Raw genomic sequence first — 18,665 nt, forward strand, 5'->3', positions numbered from 1 at the left:
TATTCAGCAGTGGATTGATAAAAGTGGATAATGGTATATATATATATATATATATATATATATATATACACTACTGTGGAACGGTGGAACGACCATAAACCAACATTCTGGGGCTGTATTTACCCTCTTCCGTGGTTTGTGTTGCTGTATTTTGACATTATTCCTGCCTAACATTCATTAGCTGCTCTAGCCCCACCCTGCACCTCGTTACTATATATATATTCTACAAAATTATACAAATCACCCACCACTTAGTAATAACAAACGATGCCATTTACCAAAACAAATTACCTATAGGTAGTTTCAAAAACACTCCAAAGCACTAGGACAATACATTAAACCAGCCATCCCTACACTAGACACATTAGAATTACTGATGCAAATGCAATGAACTGGATGCACACAAACCTACGAATACTAGAAATACACTATGAAAACACATTGAACACACTATTACAAGACATTCTTCAATATAAAGGGACAAATTGGAGGGACATACCGGACCAAGCTATCATATGGTCAAAACATTTTTATGGAAATAGACTAAAACAGGAAAACCATAGATAAAACCAAGAATCAACTCAAAACACATTTAGCCAACCAAATACAAGCTACACTAGCAGAAAGACAGATACACAAAATGCCAACATACTGCAAGGAAACCAATATGCCCTCCTAGCCACCCCAGAACCCAAACAACATACACAAGGATCCAAACAACCAGACTTTACAGCAATGTGGGAGTCCCAACTTCACAATGCATTCACTCATCCCAGGAAAAGAAAACCCAACCCCCAAAAGATTACCATGCCCTAGTCCCCTACCTCATTAATCTATACCTAAATCAAGACAAACCATAGTACCAGTTAAGATACACCACCTTAGAACAAATAGAACAACCCCAACTAACATTCCCACAGCAGATTCAAGCAACCATGACCATGAAAACACTGATGGAACAGACTCACAATTTGAAAATGATAGCCTTAACACAACACTATGACACTAAACCAGACCATTTACAGTTCAAAGACACACAGGAAACACAGAAAACAAACTAATGGATTGGAATCTTAACACTACAAAACCAATTGTAATTATAGGAGACTCCAATCTAGACACCATCTATAAACAAAACAACCCACATATACAAATAAACAGTTACCCAGGGGCCACATTCATACACACATCTAGCATTTAAAAAAACACAGCAGCCAATACTGATGTACAACACCTAATCCTCTCATTCGGAATTAACAACAGGGATCAAAAAGCAATTAAACAACTACAAAAGATGGTCCGAGCAGCAGAGATAAAACTCCCCCTAGTGCAAATACACATCCCCATGATAAACTTCTCAAATCGCCCCCACTGTGGTGTAGAGTGCAGCCTTAACAGATCGGATCTCTCTCTCCCAGGCTCCTCCAAAATGCGGTGCACCGGGAGGGTTGAAATGGAAGGCGATCTTCTGTTTGGCCAGCTGCTGCTGCAGGCCTGGTGACATGGCAGTGAAGGCCTCACGCAGCTCCCTCTCTCCTCCTCTAAAGTTTGTTCCCTGGTCGAAGAACAACTCTGCAGGCGTCCCTCGACGGGCAGTGAATCTCCTGAGAGCCATTAAGAAGGAATCAACATCAATATTGGTCAAGAGATCCAAGTGTATGCCTCTGGTGGTGAGGCATTTGAATATTATCCCCCAACTTTTCTCAGTCCGCCGCCCCACTTTAATTTGAAAGGGTCCAAAGCAGTCCATGCCTGTAGAGTGGAAAGCTGGCTTGTTGAGTCGCAGGCATGTGGCTGGTAGGTCAGCCATCTTGGGAACAACTGGTCTGGCTTTCCACCTTCGGCATTCTGTGCAGGTGTGCTGGAAGCGACGGATGGCTTCCTGTCCTTGCAGGATCCAGAACGTGCGGCGGATCTCAGCAAACACCCTCTCAGGGCCCGGATGACACAGGCAGCTGTCGTAGTCTTGAATCAGGAGTTTAGTAAAGGGGTGACTAGGGTCTAGAATGATGGGGTGCACTGTAGAATGTTCCATACCTTCAGCTCGACGGAGTCTGCCCCCAACTCTAATAAGCTCCACATACTCATCCAGTTCCGGGGACAGAGTAATTAATCGGCTGCTGGCAGGGACGGGTTTACCTGCCTTCAGGAGATGTAGCTTGTCTGGGAAGCTGTCTTGCTGGACTCTCCTGAAGTTGCGGTTCTCGGCTTCCTGATAATCCTTTGCCGTAAAGGCACTGTCTTGTTCTGCCGCCCCATGTAGCTCCTGTACTGTCACTTCCAATAGTTCCTTCCACGTGTTGCACTGGGTTGCATCTGAGGCTTGGGGACTGGACACAGCAGATGTGACACCGCAGAAGGTGGGCTTCAGGAGCTCTGATATATCCTCCTCAGGTTTGGTGGTCGAATTCCCTGGCCACTCGGTTAGACATTGACGGAGGAATGGTGGTACATGGCTCCATCTGTTGGCCTTTGCAAGCTCTCTCAAGGTCTTGCCTCTTGTAATGTCATCCGCTGGATTCCTCACTGAATCCACATAGCGCCATGCATGATGATCAGTCTGGAAGTACCAACTGAGTCTGAGTGTGCATTCAGAGGCATCTGCTTTGACTTCAGCTAGCCAGAGCTCTGTGCTTTCCGATCTGGCCTCCTTTGGTAGGTGATTAACGACGCTCAGCACATTGCTGGCCCACTGCCGCAACTCGAACCCACCAGATGCCAGGAGCTTCCTCAGCTTACCCACTATCTGTCTTGCTTCATCAGGGTTTGGCAAGCTCTGTAAGCAGTTGTCGACATAGAAGCACCATTCTATGGAAAACCGCACATCTTCACCAGGCATGCTGTGCTCCATCACATGCTTCTGGACAGCAAACTTCACGCAGCACGGGCTGCAAGTGGTGCCAAAAGGGAGTACCTGCCATTCGAAGACATCAGGGGGGTCCTCTCTCCTCATGTCACGCCACACAAACCTCAGGAGGGCTCTATCTTCGGGAAGAAGGTGGACCTGGTGAAACATCGCCTTAATGTCTCCACTGACAGCTACAGCATACTCCCTGAACCTCAGCAACACTCCCAGAAGTGACGCGCCCAAGGTGGGTCCAGGCAGCAGTGACTCATTCAGATTGAGGCCTCTGTACTGGTAGGAACAGTTAAACACTAGGCGGTTCTTGCCGTTATGACTCACCATATGATGGGGTATGTACCATGATTCTCCGTCTTGTACGAGCACGTCGGGGCTGAGCTTAGTGACTGCACCCGTCTGAACCAGCTTCCGAATTTCTGAGCTGTAGGGAGCGGCCCGCTCTGGATCTCTAACGAGCCGTCTCTCTGACGACTCAGACGACGGCGTAATGTTGACTTAGAGTTTAATGGAGAAAGGCAATTTAGAACAGTACAGGTACCAGCACAGCACATGGGCAAAGGCACTTAATTATCTTTGACCATCCTGTGAATAGCCAGGTGAAGTGATGGATAATTGTGTATCTATTTGAATGTATGTGTATGTGTGTGTGTGGTAGTTCGTCAGCGACGAACACTGCTCTGGCTAAACACAAATAAACTAGACTTAAATAGGAGCGAGCAGAGTGTACTCTCTTGACTCGCGTCTGGTCGCACTGGGAAGAAGTCGCACTGCACTGGCATCAATGAAAGGCGGAGCTACAGCTCTTAAGCAGAATGACACAAACTATAGCAAATATGTACCCTTTTGTACAAATAGCATTACCCCAATAGATCCAGGAACATACAGAACACTCCCAGATAACATCCATTGGACCACCCAAACAGCACAAACAATCCTTCATCACTGGCAAAGACACTTAAACTTCTAAATCCTATAACCACAACAACCATGGTGAACAGGAATACCACAGAACAAACGCAACAAGACACATACAACAAATTAAACTTATCTAAGACATTCCGGTTAACAAGGGATCAAAGGAACCTCCTAAACAAAGGGCTTTCCTTTGTCTCGACCCTAAAACATTACATATTCCACACAACTCAATGCAGACATCCAAACATATCACCGCAGACTGAAACTAGACGATTTCTTTGAAGATACACAACACTCACTCACACTTTTTACAACCAAATCCACATGGGACCCTAACAATAATCAATTGAACCCACACATAATACAACTAATAATAACAGACAAAAAATACACTCATAACATACAATCCACTCAGGACAACAGTACACATAACCTACCAGAGAGTGAAAGAAGAGCCCTACAACAATTGCAAAAAAACAAGAACATAATCATCAAACCAGCAGACAAAATGGGTAAAGTAGTCATAATGGATAAAACACTATCTAATAGAAGCATATAGACAATTACATAACACAGAATATTACCAACAACTACAAACCCTACAGAATCAAACCTACAGATGAGACATCATACAGACACTCAGACACGAACAGTATATCAGCAACAAATACAAATACATAGACTATTCCCTCAAACCCATTTCCCAAAAACACCCCAGCTACATCAAGGATACTTACGATTTCATTAATAAATAAATAAATATATAGAGAAAAAACACTATCACAGGATGCCTGGCTTTATACCTTAGATGTTATAAACCTTTACACCAACATAAACACAACAGGATACCAAACCATTTCAAAATGGTTTAAACAATATCTGGATAATAACACATTTTACTATTTCAAATTAGTCTAGAACATAATGACTTCAAATACTATCTTCAAATAAAATGCAAAGCAGTTTGCACCAGCATACGCTAACATCTATATGGCAGATTGGGAACACACCATTATGAAACAATACACTCTATTACCCACTCTATTGCAGATATCTTGATGACATATGGGGAATCTGAACCCATACATCAACAGAATTTAACACATTCATCCATAAACTCAATCACCATCACCCCGATTATTACAGTCACAAGCACTATCCATGAGACCCAAATTAATTTCTTAGACACTTGCACTTAGTTTTCGACCACCAACACATTAGACACCAACGTTTTTTCAAAGAAACTGACACTCGCGCACTATTACACAGTTTTCACCCTAAGCACAGGTTCAGAGATCTCCTCAAATCACAATTAAGATTCCACTGCATCTGCACAGAACATAGAGTTCGAAAAAGCTACCACCACACTATTTAAGGCACTAACCTGGAGAGGCTACAATAGAACCTTTCTTATGAACATTAAAAAAACATTCCAGCAATACAAAACCAAAGACAATAAAATCATCATACCCCTGATCACCGCCTACTCACATACACGGTCAAAATCAACAATTCCATTAAACTAAACTCTAAAACAACAACAAGAAAAACAGATGCTTCCAAAACACAAAATAATATCCACATACCATAAAAAAAACTAAAGTTTACATGACCTGTTAATCCACAGCAAATGCTATAAAACGACTTGAAGTCCAAACCCACCAATGCAATAAACAAAAGCACATACAATATTCAGCCAGGCATCAGGAAGCAAAATGACACACATAATCCAACACTTCACACAACAGATTACAGTCATGGGACTAGAAACCAACCACAATTGGAGCACTACACAACGTAAAACAGGAGAGAGACAATGGATCCACAAATTGAACACTGTTTATCCTCAGGGCATGAATGAAAGATTCTAAAAAAAAACTTCCACCACCCATCCCCAATATATTCAGAAATGATACCCTCAACCCAACCTCAACCCTAACTTTATATAATCCATACCTAAACCTAGGTCCCAAAATCCTCATCCCAAATCCCAATCTTACTACAGAAACCCAAACCCCAAAACCAAGGCCTCTGACCTGGCAACTCCAACCCTAAACCTGACACTAAAGCCCAGGCCCCAAGCAACCTGCTCATCCTAATCTTAACCCTAACCCCACCACACAAACCCTTACCGACCCCTTCTACCCAAACCCTAACCTCACCCCTCAAATCTAACAGATCCTTTCATTTCAACTCCAACTCCTGTCCACAAACCCTAATCCAAAAGTTAGGCCCCCCAATAAATCTCATCAAAAATCCTAATCTCATTACATCAACCCAAACCAAGGCCTCTGACCTCGTGACCCTAATCTTAAACCTAACACCCAAACTCAGGTTCTAAGCTACCAACTCACCCTAACCCTAACACAAACCCCATCCGACGAACTCAATCTTCAAAACTCCTTCTTGGCTGTCCCCGCAAGAAAAACAAAAAGCAGACCCTAAAATAAACTCCCTAGAAAAAACCTAACCACAGGATCCCAAGCAAAACAGACAAACCAACCCTATCTCACACACAGCTCTCTCTCTTTATCAATTACATCATCCATTGACAACCCCAACCCCCAAACTCCAAACACCCTCCTGTATGTGCCCTCAGGGGTACACTGCAATGAGACAGGTTGTCCTTTTATAGGCCCCCCTTCATTATTGTGTAATGCACCTGCTGAGCTGATAGGTGTCTGTGGGAATTGAATGCCGCTGTGGGAGGCATATCCAGCAGGGGGATCCATTCCCTCATATAGCGCACATTGTGAACTACGCCCTGCAATGTGTCACTATATATATATATATATATATATATATATATATATATATATAGATAGATATATATACACACACACATACACACACAGAGTGCAGTCACGAAGTTTGAACACACAAAGCTTTAAAATCATAAAGTTTCTAACTGCCTCGTAGAAACCAATGGCAGAACTCTACACTGCTCTGTGATATTCTGATTCCAAATGAAAGACTCCGACAACTGTAACGCAGGCTGATGCAGTGTGACTCACACTGCGCTTCAGTGCTACCAGCTGTTTCAGTCCTGTTCAGACCTGCACATTGTGCGCTGTGTTACATTTGATCACTACGGAATCTTTAATATTTTTGCTGACTTCGATTCTCCTCACAGTGATTATCACGTCTACAATGGGCAAATGAGAAATTACAAGGATCTTGCTGTGAATCTTAAAAAGGGAGGAAAAAGTTTGAAAGAGTTTTCATATACAGTGCCTTGCGAAAGTATTCACCCCCATTGGCATTTTTCCTATTTTGTTGCCTTACAACCTGGAACATGCTTACCACTTTGAAGATGCAAAATATTTTTTATTGTCAAACAAACAAGAAATTAGACTTGCGTGCATAACTATTCACCCCCGCAAAGTCAATATTTTGTAGAGCCACCTTTTGCAGCAATTACAGCTACAAGTCTCTTGGGGTACATATCTATAAGCTTGGCACATCTAGCCACTGTGATTTTTGCCCATTCTTCAAGGCAAAACTGCTCCAGCTCTTTCAAGTTGGATGGGTTCCGCTGGTGTACAGCAATCTTTAAGTCATACCACAGATTCTCAAATGGATTGAGGTCTGGGCTTTGACTAGGCCATTCCAAGACATTTAAATGTTTCCTCTTAAACCATGCAAATGTTGCTTTAAAAGTATGCTTAGGGTCCTTGTCCTGCTGGAAGGTGAACCTGTGTCCCAGTCTCAAATCTCTGGAAGACTGAAACAGGTTTCCCTCAAGAATTTCCCTGTATTTAGCGCCATCCATCATTCCTTCAATTCTGACCAGTTTCCGAGTCCCTGACGATGAAAAACATCCCCACAGCATGATGCTGCCACCACCATGCTTCACTGTGGGGATGGTGTTCTCGGGGTGATGAGAGGTGTTGGGTTTGCACCAGACATAGCATTTTCCTTGATGGCCAAAAAGCTCAATTATAGTCTCATCTGAGTACCTTCTTCCATATGTTTGGGTAGTCTCCCACATGCCTTTTGGTGAACAGCAAACATGTTTGCAATGGCAATGGCTTTTTTCTGGTCACTTTTCTGTAAAGCCCAGCTCTATGGAGTGTACGGCTTAAGGTGGTCCTATGGACAGATACTCCAATCTCTGCTGTGGAGCTTTGCAGCTCCTTCAGGGTTATCTTTGGTCTCTTTGTTGCCTCTCTGATTAATGTCCTCCTTGCCTGGTCCGTGAGTTGTGGTGGGTGGCCCTCTCTTGGCAGGTTTGTTGTGGTGACATATTCTTTCAATTTTTTAATAATGGATTTAATGGTTTAAGTTTTGGATATTATTTTTTATAACCAAACCCTGATCTGTACTTCTCCACAACTTTGGTCCTTGGTCTTCATGGTGCCTCTTGCTTGATGGTGCCTCTTGCTTGATGGTGCCTCTTGCTTGATGGTGCCTCTTGCTTGATGGTGCCCCTTGCTCAGTGGTGTTGCAGACTCTGGGGCCTTTAGGAACAGGTGTACATATAGTGAGATCATGTGACAGATCATGTGACACTTAGAATGCACACAGGTGGACTTTATTTAACTAATTATGTGACTTCTGAAGGTAACTGGTTGCACCAGATCTTGTTTAGGGGCTTCAAAGCAAAGGGGGTGAATACATACGCACGCACCACTTTTTATTTCTTAGAATTTTTTTAAACAAGCTATTTTTATAATTTCACTTCACCAATTTGGACTATTTTGCGTAGGTCCATTACATGAAATCCAAATAAAAATCCATTTAAATTACAGGTTGTAATGCAACAAAATAGGAAAAATGCCAAGGGGGATGAGTACTTTTGCAAGGCACTGTACAGTACATTTTATGTGTGCTACAATGTGTTTATGAACATCCATACATATTACCGGATGCCACCATATACAAAAGCATTAGTATGTATGCATATGTAGTTTTCCTGTAACTTAGAAACAATTTAGAGGTTAATTAGGACACTGTCTTTCTGTAGTAAAGTCCGTATGTCTCTGTGTGTTTACGGTAATGTGTATGGTTGGCATTCCTTCTTTAAGACAAACAGGTAGAGGTTTGCAGGGGGAGCTCTGGAGGCTGGGGGAGAACTTATGCTTCAGCCATGCACAGACCCCACAGTCGATCTTCAACTTACATGGTCCAAAAAGAAAGACTAAACAGTTGGTTTCACTCATGCGTCAAACTGTAAGCTACAAATATTCATAATAAGTACAAAACCAGAACAAGACTTGTTTTGGCTGGTTAGTGTTCTCAAGGTAATTGATGGGAACAACCAACACATGCACTTAATCCCCAGAGGGTCAAGCTGCTTTATATCAACACCTCCCCACAGTCCTGACCCATGAACATTCAATCCACACAGCATGTAGTACCCCAGACAATGCCTGTTTCTTTAAAGCCTGTCTCTTCTTATTAGATGTAAGCCAATTCAGGGGCTGTTTGGTGGAAAGCAGCTTGACCTTACAAGTGCCACTTAGAGAAAATAGAGTCCAAAAATGAAGTCCACTGGAGTAATGTTTTGGGCAAGAGTTATTCAGCATAGACTGTATGTAGAATCGTGACATTAATCTTATTCTAATACCTGCATGTGTCTCTGAGCTATTTGTGATCTGTGTGTTTAACAAGAGATAAATAGAAACTAGGAACAAGTGCGGAGGCCTTTCCATTATTCTGCTATCAAAACTGCCCAGAGAAAATAAGAAAATAGATTATACTTAAATTTAAACTTGTAAGATTAGGCATACAATACATCATTCATATAAAACAATGTTACATTATTTATATCTTAAGTGTATACTATGTTTGAAATGATCAATTCTTTACTGGCGTTTATAAACATGTATTGCAACTGCCTGTAAACTGGGCTGCTGAAAGTCTGACATGCCTCAGTTTTACCCTGATATGCAGTTCCAGATACCATTTGAAAATGTACATAGATAAATTGTTTTTTTTTTCTCCCACACTCTAGAAATATATAGGCTGTATTTCCAATCCAGTTAAACCATTTTAAACCAATTTCCTGGTACAATTTCCAATTGAAACATGCAATAAAATATTCTGAATTGGTGTTAGAATACAATAGCTGCACTCAATTACTGGGATATACCCTATGCATGGGCCTGTGACAGAGTTTTCTATGGGTTTCATAAGGTTAGACAGAATGATACAGTACAGTGATATTCATAATCGAAACCAACCAACTGAACGATTGTATAATATAACACAAACAGGTCAAGTTTAATAATTGAAGTCATGGAGCTCTAATACATCTTGGATCATGAAAACCAGCTACCAATACTCTCTTCATTCCTCATCCAACCCATATTTCAGTCTTAAAGGCAAAAAGGAAATAAGTAAAAAGTATGAAAGTTATGTAACTTTTTCTTCCATATTTTTCTTTCTGAAAATATTACTATTTGTATTGTTTTACTGAGCCCAGAAATAATGTGATAATAACAATACTCCTCCTCCTCCTCCTCCTCCTCCTACTACTACTACTACCAAAATAAGATAATATTAGTAGTAGTATTATTGGTAAATCTTATGTAATGTTTAACTCTTGGAGTTTAATTTCAGTTATGTCAAGTTAAGTCAACTATGACAATATCATTCTATCATGTGGATGTGTGGGTCAGTGCCCTCATCTAAAAAAAAAACATGAAATGCAAAATCTGTGAAATGTGGAATACATATTTGTGTTTGTGTGTCTATTTATTTATGTTGTGAAACTAAATTATGCTTTAACATTTAGGCATCAGTGAATAAATTTAACAGGTTTTAAAGGTTAAATGTGTTTCAATCACCAGCACCTTAAAAACTGGGAAGCAATTGCTAAACTAGTCCAATTAATGTAATAACTTGATTAATGAGGTAGATACAAAATAAGATGGATATAAAACTAGAAGACATGGCAGCTATCATTTCACAATCCTATAATTTTCACTTATATTCATAAAATGTAAAGAATTGGACATTAGGAATTTGAAACAAGGGTAAAGGGGCAATCTCTCACTTCTAGGGGCTGGCAGGCACATTTGTTTAAGCCTTGAAGAGACATCAAGAGTAATCTGCACACGTCTGCTGACAAAACCACCTGTTGACCCCTGACTCAGACACTGTTGCCTGATGTCAACTAACTAAACCATGGGCCTCACCCTGGGGAATGGTTTCTCTGGAGAGATTAGTCATGAGTGCCCTGGCTGTAAAGAAGCCCTTTTTCTGGGTAGGACTTAAGATGGGTAGGTGAGCCAAGGTGGGTCATATTTTAAGCAGCAGAGGCAATGAGGATGCCTGGATTTTCTGTGCCTTAAGAAAACAGAACCTAAGGTCAAGTTATAATTGGATACCTGTGTGTAGGAGAGAAAGGGTGGGAGAAAGAGAGAGTCCTGTCTCTCTCTTTTCTTTGCTCCTGATGGTCCCCTCACTGAAGTTGTATTAAAATGCAGTGCAGCTTAAATAAGTATTTTGTTTCTCAACTAAAGATCAGACTATTAGTATTTCATACCTGTCTTTATCTCCACAGCATCCCATAATGCCACGTGAAACAGGGACACCCTAGTGCAGTCCTCAATAGCCAGAGTATCTCCTAGTGTATGTTCCACCTGAACTGTTAATTAACTTAATGAATTAATTATTTGCTTACATGAACCAGTTTAACCCTATTCCCATGCCCTAAGGTCTTGAGGATTTGAAGAGTCCTGTAAACTCTACAGGACTGCAGTTCTCTCAGTCCTCAGTTGATCACAACTGAGCATCTACATGTTCATTCAAAGCAGGACTGAGCAATTCCAGTCCCAGGGGGCTGCAGGGATTTTCCAGTTTTCATTCCAGCCCAAGTCCTAATTACATTATTGAAGTGATTCATTAAAGAACATTCCAAAATTAAGATAATACATTTTTCCAGGTCTAAATCTAACTAAAAGGTGCCTATGAAATCTACCAAAATCCAAACTTGGAGGAATGCAATTGTCCTGCCCCATGTCAAAACATATGTCAACATTGTGCAGTGATCAAATGGAATTTTGTGTTAATGTATGAAGAGATGAATCTTAGAATTTCGTTTTTAAAATAACAGCTTGAACTAATTATTATTGTTATTGTTATTATTATAATTATAATTATTGAAAATAATAATAAATGCATTACATTTAAATTAATTCTATATCACTGACAATCATTCCTTATTTCCCTGAAGGATTTGTAACCTAATTGAAACTAAATGACCAATGTTTCCAGGAGGGGTTTCAGTCATTAAGTGACTCAGTGAAGTCATTAAGAGTGAAATGTAAGTCAGCAGTGTTGGTGGCTCATCAGGAGTGTGCCTGACAAGAGTGAGCTTATGTTGACCTTTCCTTCTTAATGTACTCTTAATATTTAATACATGAACAGACACATATGCAAATGCATGAATATCTACAACAATATTAACTCAACCATTACTGCAACTACTACAAGTACTACTGTCATGAGCGGGTGTGACTGGCTTTAGCTAATTATCACCAATTATTGTCTTTTGGCTTTTATTGTGCCCTGATCATTAAAAGGTGGTTTTAGGTTTTTTTGTTTTATTAGTGTATTTATATTTCGGATATCTTCCCTGTTTCCCATTTCTATGAGCACAGCCTTTGTGCCCTGTGCAACTGGAAACCAACCTATAAATAAATAAAAAAACATTATTATCACTTACCTCCTGCTGTTGGCCTGCCCGGGGGGAAAATAAGTAGGGGGTTGTGAGTTCCCCCCTCGCTCACCAACTGAGGTGGCGTAGTTGGTTACGTGTTCACACTGAATCCCCACCAGTCGTGACACTACTACTGATAATACATTAGCATTCTTACATTAATGCTGCATTAAACTGCCTGATCTTTGCCAGAGATATTCAGCCTGTGAGCAGGTACAATAAGATAATTGCTGCTTTTCCTCTGTTTTATTAGGGTGATAATTCCACAGAACTCAACTTTTATTCCAGGCACACATTCTACCTGTCAGCTGTACAATATATAAGCAGCTATATGGTAGAAGCCCAATTGTCCATGTTTTAAACATTGCACTCTTCAATCCTCTCCTCTCCTCTTCTACTGCATTCCTCCCACCAAGGCTCAACTCAGGTTTCTTAAATTGTCAGTCAATCCACAATGTGTTTAATCAGTGAAGAATAAACCAATAGCATGCTAATGCAACACAATCATATACACAAATCATTCATAGTCCTAATCAAATGCATATTTTAAGGAGAGTTTGAACATTAGAACTACAATACAAGTGAAGGGTTGCTACTACTTGGACCAAGGAGGAACCTGACTAAACTTAATATACTGTGCTTCTTGTAATTTAGGGCCAAGGTAGTCTGTATCCAATCTAAACAGTTTCCCCTTTTGTAGTTATTCCACTTTATCTCAGATGTAGACGTTTAGCTAATTAATTGTAATGCTACGCTTTGTCTATGTCTGTGTCCTTGATTTCATTTAATTTATAAAAACAATTTCTGTTTGTTACTCCATTTAGTGTGCCTCTTGTTTGCAGTGTAGATAAGGTACTGTAAGTACACGAACATGCTTCCCTGCAGCTTTCCAGAGATTACATTTAAACAGTGCTGGTGTAAGCACCTTTTCTGACAGATTATATGAATTAAAGTCTTATTCTGGGCTGGGCCAGAAGCCTGTCTCCTTGATTTCTAATAAGGACACTGCTGAGGTGGGTTTGGAGGCCATATTCGATTAAAGACGCTTGATCTGTAAAAATCCCCCGGCTAATCGGGGGAAGCAGGTTCATCTGAGCGTGAGAGTTGGGCCTTCACTGACTCAATTATTTCAATTATTGAAAATGGGGCTGTTCTGTTTTAATGGCTTTTGTTTGTTTTATTGTTAACAAAATCTCCAAACTTTGAAAGTGAACAGTAATTACAACAATGTATAGAGATAAAGGCTTGTTTTTCATTTTCGTTCCAGTCATTGAACCCCCCCCCACTTGCAAAAAAGCATTTGGTTTGAACTAGCAACCTGACTGCTCACTTAAAAAATGAGTACTTTGCCCAAAATGCGAAAAGTTTGTTTTTTACTGAACCTTTGACGTTCAGCTCTGTATTTTCACCTAGTATTTAATTGCGTCTTTTCAGGTTGTTGTAAATTGAGGTCAGTGTTTAGTTGTTTGTTTGTTTTTTTAATGTTATAACAATAGAAGAAAAAAAGAGCAATCAAACACAAGATATTTTTAGGAATTCTCAATATTTATCTTTTTTGTAGCAAAAAAAAAAGTTTTGACCACAGAAACATTTTCTACAACTCCAGGTGAGAAACGTGACTATGTAAGACCAAGTACACGCTCACGTAGTAACAATACAGTTTAGCACCTCCTTACTTTTCCTGAACAAAAAATAAAAATACTACTGTACAGTTTTCATCTTATGTCCTCACTTAATTATTGTACAAAAAGTGCAATATACAGAACGGTACGCCCAGTTAACCAAACCAAATAAATAAACAAACCAAGTGAAAAAATATAAGTCCTTTAAAAACAAATTAATAGACTGAGAGCAAAATAACAGAATGGGTCATCATTGTTGTTTATTTCAAAATGTCTGCAAATTCCTCCTCGTATGCTGAAAAATGTACAGATTCTTTTAAACAAAACAAAGAAACAATAAAAGAAAATGTTGTGTTTCTCACTGGATGATGGGAAATGTTTTCAGTTCCATCTTGTTTTATTTTCTTTTTCCTTTTTCCTCACTATGAGAGTTGTTGATAACACTCATGATTTATTTTTCCACTCCCAAAAAGAAGGTGCTCCAAGACCAACTGGCCTTTGAGCTCAAGGTCCAAGTTTGGTTACCTTTACTATGTTTTTTTTTTTGTTTGTTTGTTTCATTTTATACAAATGCAACTTTATTGATACAGAAATAAAAATAAATATCCAAATTAATACATATATTTAAAATATATATTTTATGAGCCTTGATGTTCTTTTGCTTTATTAGAATATCTGGATTTCTTGTTTTTATTTTTCTGATGAAAAGGAATTTCAGGAGATGTTCATTGGCTCCTCCTGTTCCCCCTTCCACTGGGACTGGGAAAGTGCATCATTTGGGGGTGACTGCAAAAGGCTGGCAGATCAGAAGCTCTTCGGGTTTGTAATAGTACCAGCACAACATTTAAGAAAGGAGGGAAGTGATGTCTTTAGTTGCACAAGTTATGGAATTCAAAGAGGCATGTAGATGTATATAGTCCTCTGCCTCCAGTTTCCTTAAAAATTGAAATCCCACTGACTTTAAATCCCTGGGAAGAGCATCACTGCTAACAGACACCTTTACTTCACTGATAGGAATTGTGTAGATGTTCTTCTTTTCCATGGCTAGAAACAGCCATTATTTTAATTAATTTCAATTGTATTCATAGTTTCAATTTACAGGCAAAAAATGTTAGTTTTTTCCATATATATGTTTAAAGTTGAATTAATCATGTCACTAAATGTTTTATCTTCCCCTTCTTTCAGAAGAGACAAACTCAAAGTGTGCAGATTCCACGTAGAATGAGGTTTTTGCAGGAACATTACTTGCATTGACTGGGACAGAGCAATCAGCTTTTGCCATCAGAAGTCAACCAACCCCCTTGTCTACTCCACTCATTCAAACCAACACAGATACTCCACAAACCATGGACGTATTTCCTCTGTTTTCAGAGGTATTGTTCTACCTTCATACCATGAGATGGAAGGTTTAATTACAGAAGGCTAGGCAGAAAGTTCTCTGTCTTTCCTTTACATATATGCTTCCCAAGCAAAGCAATTATTTCAACTTTCAAGTGGGCTTCCTAGCCATTGACAATGTGACCACTGACGCTGTAATGATCTGGAATTTATGAACTGCAAACTGAAGGTTTGCATTTGCACATGAGAGAAGGTCAACAAGTATCACATGGATGATCTTCATGCAGTACAAGTGTAGATTGCCAGGGTGCCCTCCATCCAGTGTCTGTTATTCCTTTGTATTTCTGATATTTGCATTTTTAAACCGACACTCTTAAACAGTGCTCTCCATCACCCACTCAGAGCTCTCGTAGTTTGCTTTGCTCCCCTCTAGGTCTCCCTCATCATACTGTAGGAGCATCCCATTGACCGAGAGGCTCCTCTTAGTCCAGATGTTAGTGATCTTTTTGGGGTAGCTGCAGCACTGTGTGGTGGCAAAGTCCCCCATGTCGAAGGAGTGGCTCCGCTTGGGCTTGCTCTCCAGAGGTAACATGAGAAGGCTTTTGAGCTTGGAGTCCCCTCGCCCCAGCAGGGGCTCCTTGTCAGAGTGGGGGGCGAGTGTGGAGGCCCCTGACTCTGAGGGTCCCGGCTCTCTTTTCTGGGCCCTCAGTTCCAGAGAGGCAAAGGCGCCCAGGAGGTGGTCCAGGTTGGGCCGTGACCTGGAGGTGACAGGCCTCCACTTGTTGGACAGAGTGCTCTTGTCGCTGTGCAGGCTGTAGTCGTCGCAGTCCCTGCTGGCCAGCGAGCTGGAGGAGGAGGACAGGCTACTCTGCAAAGAGCCACAGTTAAACTCCATCAGTTCATCCCGCACTACAACTTTGGGGTTCACCTGGGGCAGCACCCCATTGTGGACAGTGTGACCCCCGTTAGTCTGTGAGTAAGTATTGCTGACATTGGGCAGCTTTCCTGAGTTTGCGCTGCTGCAGACTTTGTACCTGACCATCAGGATGACAATGAAGACCAGCAACGTGGCTACAATGATGCCACCGATGACCAGGATCATGGTTCCACCCAAGAACTGGCTGTGCAATGACTGGCACTGAGGATAGTCCTCCCTGGTGATGAACTGCACACAGCCCACCACATTGGTGGCAGTCAAGGTAGTGGCGGTGTCATCCCAAATGGCCAGGACACACAGGTCATACTGGACTCCTGACACCAGGTTGGTCACTAGAAAGGCTTTGCTAGATGCCGGGATCATCCTTTTAAGAGAAGGGCACAGAGAGGGAGAGAATTGCAGGATTACTACACAATTAAGTTACATTTCAATTGATAAAAGAACAAATAAAGCAAACAGAGTGATAATCAGAGAGGGAATTTGTGAGGACCATAGGAGTCATAGGCCAGAACCAGATTAGATTAAAAACATGCAGATAAAAACAATTAAAATGTAGTAAACTCTCAAAACTCACAATACTAAAGGGTAATTATGAAACAGATTAAAAAAAACTGTATTCACGTAATGTATGTGTGATGTATCCTTCCTTCCTTTATGAAACAAACACAACAAAACAAAACCAGTTACATTTCAGCATAACAAAGACTTGATTAATTCATTGTCACGGAGAATATCTGTTTTATGTTGTATTTATAATGAGTCTATTTCGAGCTTTAACATAATAACAACAAGCAAACAATTACATTTCCAACAGGGTAGCACACTGGTATATCTCTCTGGACAGTTTAGAGCTTTATCTGCAGTCAGCAGTTCCCATATTGATCTATTATTTGTTAACTCTAACAGAATAATACTTCTTGAATAACTGTAAGAAGTGCATGTCATGCAGAAATGACTTGATCATGAGTGGAAATGTTTTCAGATCATACAGCGAAAAAACTATGAACTTTCAGATCAATCCATGAAGCATACTACTACTACTACTACTACTACTACTACTACTACTAATAATAATAATAATAATAATAATAATAATAATAATAATAATAATAATAATAACAGCTCATGTTCATCAGATTTATTTTTCAATTTGCCTGGTGTTACTTCCTTTGCCCCATTTTACAGAAGGTATTTTTATTTTTTTGAAATGTCTCATTAATAATGTGTAGGTAAAAGAGGCTGTCTAATGATTCTGACCCTTGGATAAAAAGGCAAAGACTAACCTAAATACTATGACCACTAAATTATACATGCATTCCACTAATATTTGATATTTTCCCCATGGACAATTCATTAATTGTTTCTTTTATTAGCATAGTTGATTTGAATTACCATCAAAAAACAGAAAAAACTCCATCATACTGCACCAGGTAATTAGTCTCCCTCAGAGCATTGACCTTGAGTGACTTGTGGTTTTCTGCACATTTAGCTTTGAAAGTCACATGATGAAAGGGAAGGAATGAATTTGCTTTCCATCTATAAACAGCAGAGCAATACTAATATAACCATATGCTATGTGATGTAAACAGCACAACATGGGAGTATGATGACAGCAAAACAAAGTCAAAGAGATACCAGTGTAAAGTGTAAAAAGTTTGCAAGAGAATGATTCATGCAGACAGTGATAAATTACACCTATTTGCATGACACAGCTTAATTTTGTATAATGTATCATTCTAGCATAAATCAAATGTTCAGTCTTGAATTTTACATCTTACACAGTTCATGCTTTCCTACTTTAAGTTTGTTTACCAAGGTTTTCGTGAGTTTAAATGTTTTTTCTGAATTGTTTGGATCAACTTTGATCAGCTTTGAAGCCAAGTAACGAAGGTGTAAACACCATGCTATAGTAACATGCTTTTAAGATGCTCATCACGTTAGGACAGTTTCTGCCCTTCAAACCCATTTTACACAGACTTCAAATTTGCTGACAGGTTTATGAGCTTTGCAGGACAGGGCAGGGTCTCGAGACATTGAAAATGAATATCACAGCTGCCGTGACATCATTTTTCTATCATTAGCAGTGCTTTAGGTGTGCTCGTATTAGATCACTACAGTTCTGATGACATCACTTTAACAAACATAAATAAATAAATAAATAAATAGTGTATTAAAATACAAAAATCTCTAAAATCCTTTGAGATGAATCTTTCATGCAACAAAACAGCCAGGTCCATTATTGGAGACAGTACAGTACAAACTAGTGATATGCATGCATACAAAGATGCCAAACACATGCTCGAATACACAAACTGCAGGAGA

The 18,665-nt window shown here is 40.0% G+C and overlaps 1 protein-coding gene across 2 annotated transcripts in view; it reads right to left on the reverse strand.

The window, feature by feature from the left end:
- Positions 1-14,303: 14,303 nt before the first annotated feature.
- Positions 14,304-18,665, reverse strand: part of LOC136749138 (leucine-rich repeat and fibronectin type-III domain-containing protein 2-like) — a 157,464-nt gene continuing 153,102 nt past the window's right edge. For both annotated transcript variants that reach the window (XM_066703134.1, XM_066703126.1), the window contains one exon: positions 14,304-16,707. In XM_066703134.1, the coding sequence (XP_066559231.1) occupies positions 15,780-16,707 (928 nt within the window). In that variant the 3' untranslated portion in view covers positions 14,304-15,779. The remainder of the gene's footprint in view (positions 16,708-18,665) is intronic.

Source organism: Amia ocellicauda, chromosome 1 (assembly GCF_036373705.1).
Source record: "Amia ocellicauda isolate fAmiCal2 chromosome 1, fAmiCal2.hap1, whole genome shotgun sequence".
NCBI classification, from domain to species: domain Eukaryota; kingdom Metazoa; phylum Chordata; class Actinopteri; order Amiiformes; family Amiidae; genus Amia; species Amia ocellicauda.